The following is a 14509-nucleotide window of genomic DNA, read 5'->3' as shown; positions in this document are numbered from 1 at the left end:
ATGGCTGCCGATCACCCTGGTCACAGACAGATGCTTAGTAGGATTGGGAGCTCATCATGCAGGATCTTACAGTGAGCATTCTTTAGGAAGCAATATTTCTTCCCATCAGTCAGAGGGTTTGACTGTTCATGGAAAACAGTACTGCACTGCATCTACAAGGAGAGCAATGTGGGGTCTCTGTGTAGGGAGGCCATGCTCCTCTGGTTCTAGGCGATGAGAACAAGGTCACAGTGACCACATTACACCTCACTGGCAGTCAGAAAACTCAGGCGACCGTCCGTTCCAGCTGATTCCTCTGCTGTTGAGGAATTTGAAGCAGAGCAAACAACCATGATCTTCATTGCACCACACTGGTTGCGGAGTACCTGGCACTCAGGTGTCCTGGACATGCTGCTCTGCTGTGAGTGCCTTGGAGGGAAGATCTACTGACCCAATTGTGTGGCAGGGTGCTTCATCACAATGCTGATCCCTTAATGCATGACTATTAAGGGTTTGAGGTACAAGGATTGGGACCTCTCTGAGGAAGTTTTGGTGCGATGCTCTCCCCAAGGTGCCCATCCACAAAGTCCATCTTTGTTTTGTTGCTAGTGCAGTTTCACAGTTTGATGGGAGGGCAGTGAACTCGCCCCATTGTTCTCCACTGATCGTTTTTTTTTGTTGGCCACGTCAGCTCTTATCTTTGAAACTGTCAATGGCTATTCAGTGGCCCTATTTATTCACAAGGCATCCTAACAGGGAGCTTACTGTGCTCTTCCAATTGTCCTTCTCAAAGGCCAAATGCTTATCCTTCAAAACCCTTTTTTTGTGGAACTTAATCTGGCACCTTGTGTGGTTCTTTAAATTGGTTCTTGCTTTTTTGATGACGGCACCATTGAGGCCGATTCAATCTTGATCTCCAAGACTCCTCTCTTTAATGATGACACATCATGTGGCACAGCTACTACAAGAGGTGCAAGCCATGCTAAAAAAGGCGGCGATAGAACCCGTTCCCCAGCACCTCTGGGGTGTAATCCAGATACTTTCTGGTCTGAAAGTAGACAGAAGGGTGGAGGCCAATCCTGGACCTGCGATGCCTCAACAAGTACCTGAAGTCCCAGAAGTTCACAATGGTCACCTGCCCGGCCAACTGGAGGAAGGGGACTTCCTGGCATCTCTGGACCTGGAGGACGCCTACTTCCCCATCCACTTTCATCGGAAGCACCGCAGGTTCCTGTGTTTTGTGGTCCAGGGGTGGCACTATCAGTCCAAGGCACTTCCCTTCAGCCTGAAATAGACCCCAAGGGTCTTCACAAAGTGTTTGGCTCAGCTGGCGGCGCATCTTCGTCTCAAGGGCATTTATGTCTACTCTTACCTGGACAATTGGCTAGTTCGATCCCGCTCCCATGCTCTGGCAAGCCAGCAAAGAGCAGGGACCGTGTGTCTGTCGACGGATCTAGAATTCTCCATAAATTATCCAAAGTCCTGCTTGGAGCCATCGCAGAATGCTCTGTTCCTGGGAGCACAACTCAACACAGTAACATGCCTGGCGGCTTCCTCGGAGGAGAGGGTGGTAGCCATCCTAGGGAAGGTGCAGCGCCTGTCGTTGGCGCGGTCGAGTACTGTGAGAGCCGTCAAGTCGCTGTTGGGCGTGATGTCCTCCTGCATCAACCTCGTACTCCTTTGCAGACTACACATGATGCCGCTCCGGGAGTTTCTGGATGCGAGATGGCTGCAAGTCTCGGGGTCCTGGACAGACAACATCCCCCTTAGTGAGGAGTTCCAACAAGCAATACAATGGTGGGGTGAGCACTCTCATCTGAAGCAAGAGGCCCCATTCCAAGACCCTCCTTATCAGGAGACAGTCACCACAGATTCTTGTCTAGAGGGTTGGGGAGCTCACCGCACATTTGCATGCCAGAGGCCTCTGGTTGGCAGAAGAAAAGACCCTGCACGTCAACGTCCTGGAGCTTCGGGGCATCTTCCGGGCCCTCAAGTCTTTCCTGCCATCCACGAGGGGCAAGGTGGTGAGGATCTTCACGGACAACACCACCACCATGTTCTATGCTTTTCCTCTGTTCCCACTCCTGCTACGAGTGATGAACACACTCAGACAGTATCACTGCAGTATGATACTCGTCGCCCCAGCATGGCCGTGACACATCTGGTATCCAGACCTGCTACGTCTGTCGGCGGACCCGTCCTTCAAGCAGCCACTTCTTCAGACCTTCTGTCCAGAGGGGCAATAGCAATTCTACACCACAACCAGGTTTGCTGAACCTCAGGGCCTGGCTCCTGCAGCCCTAGAGTTTGGATTTTATACTTTACCTGTGGAGTATAAGGGCATCCTGGCCAAGGCCAGGGCCTATTCAATGTGGACGTGCTACGGCCATAAGTGGAAGCGTTTTTCCGTGTGGTGCGGAAAGTGAAACTGTTTGTTTTTGTTTTACAGAGGCTTCCCAGCCTAATGACGAGGAATATTCATGAGCATGTGAATCCATGCCAGACCCATGCTGGAGAACAATAGTTACAGGTAAGTAACTTAAACCCGATGAGCTAGGTAGCAGGCAAAACAGTGAGTCCACTGGGCCGTAGTGGTTAAAAATAATTCAGTTATATGCTAGATATGCATGGTGGTTGTGTAAAAAGCCATAAGTGTGTGAGGCCAACATAATGTTTCAAACTAGCTCTGTGTTGGGTATATGTGCACATCAACAGAGTTTACGTGAAAGTGTGCTTGGTATTGTGATATCAGCAATGATTCCCCCCAGAAAACCTGACCTGGGACCCTTCTCATGTCGCCAGGGAAAGGCAGGCGCTTTCTGATCCCGACCCTGGGGGTGGTGTTCTGCAGGAGGATCACATGAGGGGGGGAAGCAGCTGGAGAGGAATGGGAAACCCGCATGTTCAACTTTCTCTGAAACCGCACTCTTCTAATGGCTTATTGTAAAACAGAAGAAATGAGAAAACCTAATTTTGCTATTAGGTATTTCAAGTCCCATAATCCAGTAAGTACGGGACGAAGAAGAGGGCTAAAAAGGTACTATGTTGCAGTAGTGTTCAGATCGTTAATTCAGATGATCCACACTTGAGGGAGACAGAGAGGCTTAAAAGGCCCCCTCAGGTGCAGGCCATAGAGATGAGCAGAGAATGCAAGAAACAGCATGATTTGTGCAGGAAGCCGAGGGGGGCAGAGGAGATGCTGGGACCACTGTTCAGCAAATATCAGCTGCCAGTTCTGAGCGGGTCTGTGCCTCCCGAAACCAGAAGTGCCGAGGTTGCGCAGCGGGAAGCGTGCAAGAGGGAAGCTTGCCCTCTGGAGACCTGTTCTGCAGAGGCTGTGCAGCGGAAGCGAAAGCGAGGGAAGCTTTTCTTCCCAGGAGGCTGTCTCCAGTGGCTGGCGTGCTCCCGAGAGCCACAAGGCTGTCTCTGGTGGGTGGTGAGCTTCAATTGCAGGTGGCACGGACAATGGCGGACTAAGAGAAGTAGTTTGCCGGGTAGTGAGGAACCACAGAAGCAGAAGTCCTGTTGGAAGCCCAAGCCTTACCCAGTGAGTTCACAACCTGGTAGTGACCCCCAGAGCACTCCACACCCACTCATGTGTCCAAGGCAGGTGCTCAGCGAGTAAGCAATACTTTGGTATGAGTGAAGGTAGCCCTGAAAGTAATTTTGAATACCAAACTATTGAAAAGCAGCAAAAGCAGCACTCGTGTATGCGGGAAAGTAGCTCTGAAAGTAATTTTGAATACCGAGCAATTGAAAAGCAGCATGTAACAAAACCAAATGACTGTAACTTTAAAAGAGTGAGTTTGTGGAATACCCAGCAACCTGATGGGGCAATATTGTTAAGAACTGATACCAACGAGTATTGCCCAAGCCAAGAGATATTAAAATCAAGGCAAATACAATACAGCAGATATTGCCAACAGCAGAAGGGGGCCAATGTCAGGTCCATAAGTTGTGAAATGTATTGCCCATACTGTTACACTCACCTGATATCCCCGGGGGCGTCTGGAAGGCTCTGAGATCTGGAACCCTGGATGCGTAGTTGCCCAGTGCTGAATAATGAATCTGCAATTACAGAAGGGAGGATTTGTGATAACTGTCTCTAATGGGTGAATCTCCCACCTCCCTCTGACCGATTCCCTTCCTACTGGGTCCTTTTCTCACCTTAGTTATTTGTAGGGTGAGCTATCCGTCCTGCGTTTCTTGTGCAGGGGCGCTTGACGTTTGTTGGCGAGCTGCCCAAGTTGCTTCACTGGTGCAGTAAGCCTTACTTGTCCCAGGCCTGCTGTGACCCCGAATCTGCTGGTGGGCAGGAAGGTTTGTTAATTGTAAGTCTTTGTTCTGTTTATGGTGGGAATTCGTTAATGTCTTTATGTCCTTCTTTTCAGGTGCGAAGGTCTTGATGCTGGCATGCCGGATGGAGAGGCACGTTTCTAGGAAAGAGAAAGCGCAAAGTGCAGCGCCTTTATTGTCTTTTAAAGGTGACCTGTGTTTTCTTCTTCTTCTCCTCACAGGCCGCTGTAGTGCTGCGAGTGGATGAGAGCGTGATGAAAAACAGCCCCCGGACTCAGTTAAGCTAAGTACAGCGCTGTGCGGTTGTTTAATATTGAAAGCTAATCTGAATATGTCTCTTTTCCTTTGCAGATGTTGCTCTGGTGCTCCAGATGGAAGCGTGGCGTAGCGCGATGGAATTCAGGTAAGACTGATGGAATTCGATGTTTTGGAAGCGCGCGTTCTAATATTGTTTTTCCCTTTTTCATTATTGCAGGTCGCAATGTTCGAACAGCAGCTGTGGTAGCGGTTCGCCAGAAGTCCTTAAGCTAGTACTCACAGGTGAGTGATGTTTCTTCTTCTCTCGGTTTCCACAGATTGCAGCCCAGTTGAGATGCTGAGTGCTGGATGGTGTTTTCTCAGGTAAGACAGAATAATCTTGTTCTTGTTCTTGTAGGATTGCAGGAAGATGCTGAAGACCTGGAGCTGGACACGGTGAGCGTCACGCTTCTGGTTGCAGAATAACACGAAGCGTGTTCTGCAGTCAGGGTGTGGTTTATATAGCCCAGATAAAGTAGTACCAGGGAAAGTAGTTCCAGGCCTGCCACACCCAAAACAGTAGACCGCATGGCTTGGTTCTTAGAACTAGACTGTGTGGGTGCTTCCATGTTGGATTTAAAGGCCCGTGTACATAAATGGGACCCAGTTTGAACAGCCCTTCCTTCCTACATATGAGCCTGGTGCCAAAGGTGCCAGGACTGGCTCCAGGAGCCCTTTTGCAGTGGTTTTAAGGCCCTCAGGGTTCTGGTGGGAGCCTGCTTGTGGCACAACTTGTGCCCCCTCACCGTCTCATGACACATACTTTATACAACATATGGTAAAAGCTGCTATAAACTGCATAATAAGACCCTATCCTTGTCAGTATTTGGTAACTTGTGCAGTGTGGGAAACGAGTGGCAAAAATGCTGCTCTTGTGGAAAAGGATATTTAGAAGGAGAGGAGCATTATTTACAGAAGAGTATTGAAGATCCCCAATGTGAATATTGTTTACCATAAAGAGTTGTTAAAAGTTTTGAAGCTGCAAACTGTTGAACCTTGTGAAGCTGTAGTGAACCTCTTGTCAGTTGATCTTAACCACAAAAGCACTTAATGTTGTGAAAGGCTGTTCGGGCAGGGGAGTATACCCGGATGGCAATCCTTTGAAGGAGTAGGCCTGGCATTGGAGTACACCAGGTAGAAGTTGATAAAGTCCTATAAAGTGATCCTGACAATGACAATGTATGTTGTTTGTAGTGCTGAAGGAAGAACTTTGTAAAGATGTTACAAAGAAGTTGTATTTCTTTAGAAATCATCAATTGTGACAAATCATGCTGACCAAGATAATTATTGTTGTTATTGGTGAACTGAGAAACTGTCCTTTATCTAAGGAGGATACATCGTTAACCTGTTCAAGACAGAGGAAGAGTCTATTTCCTTTGCGGAATCACAGGAGTGTTGAAACATTCTGTTGACAAGTTGAAGTTGCAAGGAACTGTGTTGGAACTTGGTTGCAAACCTGGATTTCCTTCTTTTCTTGAACTGTGAAGAATAATCCTTCTCAAATATGGGGAAGGGGAATTCACCCAGGCTTCCCAAATATGGGGAAGGAGAGACTGTGGTTATATTACGGTTCCAGTCATTGTTTTGAACTGCCATGCATAAGTGTGAGGGACAGATATCGTTGGTTAGTGTTTCCTTTCGTGTATTTTAGGCAGGGGAAATCTTCGTCAGGGTAGGGAGAGTGAGGCGTTTAATCAATCTTCCAATTTAATAAAATGGCATTTGTTGAGAAACCTTCACAAAGTTGTCTGCATCACATTTCTGACACCTCACAGTATGTAGGCCATTACAAATAGTAAACTGTAGCTACGTGTTAGGTATGCAGTAAGCAGCATGGTGAGAAGTGAAATTGTTGTGATGATCAACTCGATTATTAACAGCTTATGTGTTCTGTGTGTATGCAGCAATATAGTTAGCTGTACAAATGTAGTGGATGGTAAACACAGATTTAGTCTAGATAATTGCTAGTCATGCAATCTAAACACAAAAAGTCAATATTTCTAGCTAGAATTTCAGGCAAACCGTCAGTCTAGCTATGTGTTATGGGGTCAACAGTATGATGAGCTGTACATATGATTTGGTTGCTATACAGATACACTCTGGATACCTGCTTGTCTAAGCACAATTTGTCAAAATTATAATTGTAATAGATGCCAAAACACAAAGACTCATTCTAGGTAATTGCTAGTCATTCGCTTTAACACAATGAAGATTTTTAGCTAGGATTTCAGGCAAAAAAGAATATATCTAGGTATGTGTTATGTGGTCAGCATTATAATTAGCTATGCCAATTAAAAGCATTGTGTAGTCTTACACAATTATGCAATATAGCTCAGTGCTAGGTGATCAGTGGCAGATATTACAAGCTGAACAGTTGTGCTGTGCATCCCATATGATCACAACCTCAGTGGCAAACTCACACAGTGCCAATACCTGATAGTGGCAGAGTCTCTCATTAAAACAATATTCATGGTAAAAACGGATAATTGCAGTATCTGATAAACCGATAGTGCCCATAATTGATAGTGGCCAAGTCTCTCAGCACATTCTCACATTAAAACAATAGTGGCAACGTCTAGCCGTGTGACAGACTCATAGTGTTACATAAATATCCTTTTGGCAAAAGCTTAAAACAATAGCAGAGTATTACAAAGAGACATCCCTTACCTTGATGTAACTGTAGCCAAGGGTCAGGGCGCAGTTCAGGGCCAGGGTGCCAGGTGAACAGTCGAGCAGGACGGTACCCTGCACCGACTGCCTGGGCAAGGTTGCCCTAGCCTAACTGTAGAAATAGGACTGGGGAGTGACGTCCTAAGCCGATTGGAGGCCTGGATTTCTTAAAGGAAATGTGTGTAGGGGAGTTTAACATTTTTCCTTTCAAAGGCTAAGAAAATAGGGACAAAATACCAATGCAGTGGAAAGCACACAAAGGCCTTATCTGAAGGCTTAAAATGGGAGGTAAACTGGAATTCTGGCTAAAACAAATCAAAAATACCTCAAGCAGGACACAAAGGGCTTTTTTAAGGCTTAACAAAGGGAGGGAAAATCGGATTTAAGGTCAAAACGAATCAACAATTCCTTCCACACACCAACACTCCTCATCAATATAAGCAACCTCTGTGAAGAATTGATGGATCATACATCAATTCTTCACAGAGGTTGCTCATATTGAAGAGGAGTGTTTACATGTATCCATCAAAAAGAACATTCCCAAAGGCAAGTAATTTGTTTGCTGGCCTTTGAACGCTTTATACAAATTGTATGTGTGCCACTATATCTCTGTGCCCACGGTTCTGATGCACCTGTTCTCAAGAGTGCTGACTGGTCTAATTTCCATGCAGGTGAAGCACTTGGAGGTAAGCAGTGCCTCAATGGCAGAGGACCTGTGCCGGAAGAGTGCCATCATAGAAACCTATGTCCTTGACAGCAGGATCGGTGAGTAGCTCTGCAGGTTTAAGCGGTTTAGTGATGAATGATGTGAGTGATTGCATTGGTTTTAATAAGTTGTCTTATGGCAGATATTGGCTACTGGGTTTCCTTCTCAACCTCAGATGGCAAGCAAAGCCTCTGCAAGGTTTCATTATACTTTCTTTGGGGGTATGCCACCCATGTAAGCAATACTATTGAGGTAAAGATACAGAGGAAGAAAAACGATTTCCTATTCTGGTTACTAACCACCGTGAATGCCCTGACTACTCCGCTTTTCCTCTAAGCACACTTCATATGTGCAATATCATGGGTTGGGCAGTGTCCATTTCCTTTGGCCAGCAGGGAAGACACAACTGGGACATTGGGTTGCTACGTAAAGATTTAGCTTTCCGGCAAATTCCCTCTTAAAGTGCCAGACTATCCCTTTAGGGAGTATCAGCAGAAACCTTTCATTTCTAGAAAAGTTTCAAAATAGCTACCACCTTCATAGTGGTAGTACAGAGTCAGAGGAAAGGGGAAGGACTCCACATGTCCTGAGAGCCCTGCACCAAGAGGTAATATCAGTTTACAAGGAAGGCTGCTAGCAGAAACGACCTTGGGCACGCTGCATGATCCCATAGAACAATACCAGATCCACAGGAAGGACCCTAGCAGCCCCATGCTACCCTGCTTGAATAAACAAAATTGATAGAGCAGTGTCAGACCAACCGGAAAGTGTTCTAGCAGATACCCTGTATGAATCGATACATATTGCTAAAGCTGTGTCAGAGCCAAAGGGAGCCGCTTGCAAACTGTGGCCACCCTGGATGATCAGTACTGATAGAATAGTGTCAGAACCACAGGTATGCTACTTGCAGCATCTCGGTACCCTGCACGATACATACTGATAGAATAGTGGCACGGGAAGGCCTCTAGCACTCCCATGCTACCCTGCATGATCAATATTGGTAGAACAGTGTTTGAGCCGCAGGCAGGGCCCAATCTGATAGGACGGTATCAGAACTGCAGGGTAGCCTCCCAGCAGAACTTGATTAATATTAGAGGCAATGGTAATCCAACCTGCATAAGTGGTCAGGCATGTCTTCATCAAACGCTTTGCCTCTGCAAGGTCCTTTGTTACAGCTTGTATTGTGTTGGGCGCACAGTGTTTTGTGATTTGCTATACCAGTAAATATGTGGTTACTGGCACGAGGACCAAATTGGGCAATGGTGCTGTAATTGGTGGAAAGTTTTCAGTCCTTTCAACCCGATTGCTGCAAAGTGACCAGGGCCACGGTTGAAGATATGGCTAGTGAGACATGATTATTTGCTACCAACGGAGATCTATCCTAATTTGTTCAAAATGGCCTTGGCTAATGGTGGTTGCTACTTTGGCATGACCATTTCCTACTACAGGTGGTATAAGGTATACCATAACAAAAACCTTGAAATTCTGTGAAAAAACTATAGTTAAGAGGTCGTTAAGGTGAAACCATTTATCACAACCAAACCCATGAACATTACAGGTTGTTGGAGGTGATGTTAACCTCAGTTCTGAGTCCACCCATAGCTCAGCCCATGAACACATTAATATCACAGATGGCATCAGCAATTACATCATTAATTAAATCCATGAGAGAACTCCGAGTTAAGGTTGTCGTTATTACCAACACATGCTTAATTTCATGAATTTTGTGGCAATAAATTGTTCCACCTTAACTGTCTCAATGTTTTTTCACTGAGTATACATGTATATAAGTATCTGAGGCTTTTGAATCTGTTTAGGCTTGCATGCTTTACATAGGCCTCCATCTAGTGGTTGGTCCAGAGTTGTACAAGTTGTTTACTTCCAAAGTGAAAGGGCACCAACAGGGGCATTCCGGTCTCACTCTCCCAACACTACGTGTAAAGGTACCCATTATCGTACGCATCGATGTCCTGAGATTGTGGTTTCTTTTTCCACCATTGATTTATTGCAGCGAGTAAGCAGGGAATGTTTTTCTCAACTTCACAGGAACTTCAACACTGGGCAAAACAAAAGAGGTGATGGCTCGAAGGTTTGGAATGTATCCTAAGCTCTGGCATTGCTCTGGGCAACCCTCCAGACGATTGTTCTTCGCCTGCCAAGCCATTGCAAAAGGGGAAAAACCATATGTAAATCAGGCTTGGGCCCACCCCAAAAGGGACATTCCAGCTCAGACTGCTTGGTTACATTCCTTCTGCATGAGACCACGAGCATCCCCAAACATGGTTTGGCCTTGTTGAGCCTCATCATTGAGGAGTAGCTTGGGTCTCTAGGCACAGCAGGCACAGGACCCACGTCGGGGCATACCTGTCCCACTCGGGGTGACTGATGCAAAACAAAAGATCTGATGTTTCTAAACATGTTTGGGGATGCTTGAGATCTCGTGCAAAGAGGATGTGACCAAGCAGTTCAGGCTGGACTACCACCATGCAACAGAATGCTACCACATTACTTAAAGCTTCTTCAAAAAGTGGACGCACTAATGCAAAAGGAGTCCATTGAATTAGTGCCCACTCATGAGGACAACACCAGCATTTGTTCAGTATATTTCCTAGTACCAATAAGAACTAACAATGAGACCAACGTTAGACCTACATCTGGCAAACAAGTTTGTCAAAAGTCAACAATTCAGACTAACGCCAGAGTGCATTACATGGGGACACTGGACATGAAAGATGTATGCTTTCATATTTCCACTGTATCCATTGATCACAAATAGCTCAGGTTTAAGGTGGAAAGACGTCATTTTCAATTCAAAGTCCTTCCTTTTGGGATTGCATCAGCAGCTCATGTGTTCATGAAAGTGCTGGCAGTAGTTCCCATATATCTAGCACTGCCAGGGATTCCATTGTACCCCTATCTGAATGATGGCCTCATAATAGGGGAAGGGCCTTCACATGCCACTCAAACACCCAAAGGTCTATCAGTCTCCTTCACCAACTAAATGCTCCATAAATGGCCAGAAATCAAGCTTAATCTTAAACGGGTCCCAAAAAGTTCCTCAGGGTAATTCTCGAGACGCAAGAGGCAATGGCTTTCCTTTCCCAGGAAAGGGCACAGGCTCTTTTGGTACAGATCACTTTTCATCAATCCAACAAGTCCATAACAGTAAGCGCAGTGATAGGACTACTGGGAATGATGGCATCATGCATTTTATTCATTACATTCAAACGCTAATACATTTGGTCGCTGCAAGAATGGCTTGCAAGTCAATTGCCACAAGCAACAAATTAGTGGTTAAATCTACCGGGTGTTTTCACAAAACGTGGGAAAGGCAGCAAGGTAGTGTAATCTCACTAAAATGTTAAATCAGAAATCTTTTGTGAATCAGCCAGTGCAGTTGACGGAAGCGCAAGATACATCATTAGCTCCCTGCCAGTCTCTCATGGCACAGGACAAATGAACAGCTCAGAAGGCTTTCCTCCACATAAATGTATTAGAACTACTGGTAATCAAACAAGCTCTACGCAGTTTTAAGACGGCTCCACCAAAAGGGCGTCCTCGAACATGGGCAATACAAAATCCATGTTTTACGTGAACTAACCGGTCGGAACGGACTCATCATTGCTGTCATTTTCTTTAATAAATGGCATAACAAAACATGGCAATGGTGCATTCACAGGTAACCACACTTTCAATTTTATTTTGTGCCAGAAGTGCACAGTTGCCTCAAAGACAACATAAGCAGGCTGCCAGTTCAGGAGCACGAGTTGTTACTCAACAGATATATACTCAAATCTACACAATATGGAGTCATCCAGACAGACGTATTTGTAAGATGCAAAATGACCAGTCTCTTTGCCCACATGCCCACATACCCACAACCAGGGTCCCTCAGCAACGCACTATTGATGTATTGGTCAGGGATATTTACTTATGATTTTTCACTGATTCCCCTCCTATGCAAAGTAATACAACAATTACTTAAGGAAATTTTGACAATATCCTGGGTGGATGGTACCTGTAGTTAAAGCTTTCATGGAAGTGAGAAAAAGCATAGATCTGCTGGTGACACACCCCACCATAAGACTGGGACCTAAATACAGCCCTACATAGACTTCTTGGTTCCCCATTTGAGCCTATGCACAGAGCTTTCTTGAAGGGCCCCAATTACAAAATGGCTTTCCTCATATCGATCACATCAATAAGGAGACTTGGTGAACTTCACGCGCACTCATAAGACAAACCTTTTGTCACAATACACAGAAATAAGGTTGTATTTGTTACTCGCACCTTTTATCACCAAAATTAATTTCTACATTTAATGTGAATCTGTCCATAGAATGGCCCATTTTCTTTTAAAACCTGAATATGAGAGGGGGAGAAGCTTTCACGCGCTTTGCGTGTGCAGAGCAATAACTTTCGACTGGCTTCCTTCATCCCACAGATTCCCCATCTTCGATAATCTCACTCTATCACCAGCTGTCTTTGAAATCTTTTTTCAGCTACCATAGGTCGAAGCATGGCTCCACATCGGCTCTGTCCAACATTGTTGTGCATCCAGACGCTGGATTTGACGTTTGGGCCAGTATACACCGGATGTGACATTGGGGCCAGTATATATGGAGCTGCTGTGCCTCATGACCTTGATTTATTTTTTTCTGTACGCTCAGTGCGCTTCTGGAACCCCCACCTAGATTTTTCTAACTTGCTGTGTTATGCCTAACCCTCTGGAGGCCTTGATCTTCAAGCACTGCTCTGACTGCGGTAGGCAAATGGCTGTGTCGGACCCCCACACAGTACGTTTGTGCTGCCTTGATGAGGACCACAAAGGTTCTATGTGATTATAACGAATAAAAAACAGAGCAGTATTTTATAACGAAACTTTTACAAAATACAGATTTTTTTTATTTTTATTTGTTGGGCTCCTGCCAAGTCCTCAGTTTCCCTATGTTTGTAACCCCACCCCAACCCCTTCTCCACCTGGTTTAACCCCTTACTCCACCCCCATATATATATATATAATTCAAATTTGGTGTTTCTACGTTGTAAAAGTTTTCGTTATTAAATATTTCTGTTTTTTATTCGATATAATCACTGGATACCGACTACAATATGGAGCATTCCAGTTTCTGCCAGTCCATTCACTCAAAGTCCATCTGGGTGCTTGCCACTAAACCCTTTACACAAAGTTTACACAAACTTTACACAAAGGTAGGAAGCGTATGCCTTCCAAGTCCCTTGGTTCAGAGCTGAAGAAGACTGACGTTAAAGAACCGGAACTTCCTCCAATCAAGAAGGACAACAATAAGAAGCGGCATAGTAAAGAGGTCCCACCCTCCCAGATGCTCTTCCATGCATCACTCTTCTTTGTCCTCGTGGAGTCCTCACTCACGCTCTAGGGATACTTTGGAGGAAGGGCCACCTATACCTAATGTACCATCCCCTGCTAAGTCCTCGGCTCAGGAGGAGTGTCAGACTATCCCTCAGGAAATACTTGATGTCTTTGTAAAGAACCTGGTGCCTGTGACAACCGTAGGTCCCCGCATTGGATAAAGGAGACAATACCGGGGTGCAGCTATTTATAAATCTAAACTTGCAGTTTCTGCCTCTTCCCGGAGTAAGACTATAAACTTAAACATAGAGGTATAAAGTGAGCAGCCCATGAAGTAGTGTAATGAAAAATGTAACCAATATAGCAAAATAGAACTTTATTTCGATATGTTAAAAAGTCGAATAAAATAAAATGCATACAGTTTTTCAATAGACAAAATCTGTTATACATCTATCAAAATTAGAAAAACATATATCAAAATTAGAAAAACAAAATAAACAAACAAATAACACAACTATGTAGTGCCCTAAAGCTGTGCTTAATGCAGGATAGTGACTGTTAGTCTATCTAGGTTGAACTATTCTATATAGAGTGCTTTTTAGTTGGCAGGGAGTGAATTCATTGCAATCTCCTAGGGATACCAATCATTTATCCCAGTGCAACCTTTTACACAAAATTGCCTCTGCTTTTCGGCATCGGCTTTATCTTGAACATGTTTCTTTTCTGATTCCTGTTAGGGGTGAACATTCATCGGGAGTGTATTGGTGGAGGTCACTAGTAAAGCTTAGGCTTTTAAATTGAGAGTTCTTCTATTCTCAATTTAGTCTGCTTTCCATTTGTCATTCCGTGGACACGCATCAATATCACCACATCATGAGCTGCCAATAAAAACAAAATGGCTATTAGCACTACAATCAATATGTGGGATCTAGATAGAATCCATATACCATCCAGAGGGTAAAATTACCTGTGGTGGTGCCTGGGGGTTGCCAGGTTTTGCATGGGAGACGTTTAGTAAATAGACTTGAAATCCATGCGTGATCTGAAAAAAACACAAAATTGTGTTTAGGAGCTAAGTTTAACCTTAATTCATTCCTCCCCTATGTCAAACCCTTTTTGTCTCAATGTAGCCTCAGTGTACAGCTTTTAAAACATATATGTATATTACTGACCTTGCTGGTTTATATGGAACCTACAAGCGCCTTTGACTGTGTATCCAGTCCTTCCGT

General features: G+C 44.8%; 1 protein-coding gene across 2 annotated transcripts in view; it reads left to right on the top strand.

Moving 5' to 3' along the window:
* The window catches only part of GRIPAP1 (GRIP1 associated protein 1), a 1613923-nt gene that overhangs the window by 1137726 nt on the left and 461688 nt on the right, over positions 1 to 14509 (top strand). For both annotated transcript variants that reach the window (XM_069645489.1, XM_069645490.1), the window contains one exon: positions 7914 to 8007. In XM_069645489.1, the coding sequence (XP_069501590.1) occupies positions 7914 to 8007 (94 nt within the window). The remainder of the gene's footprint in view (positions 1 to 7913; positions 8008 to 14509) is intronic.

This window comes from Ambystoma mexicanum, chromosome 2p (assembly GCF_040938575.1).
Source record: "Ambystoma mexicanum isolate Mex_15411 chromosome 2p, UKY_AmexF1_1, whole genome shotgun sequence".
Lineage (NCBI taxonomy): Eukaryota > Metazoa > Chordata > Amphibia > Caudata > Ambystomatidae > Ambystoma > Ambystoma mexicanum.
The sequence above is the reverse complement of the archived record's forward strand: the minus strand, read 5'-3'. Positions and strand labels throughout refer to the sequence as shown.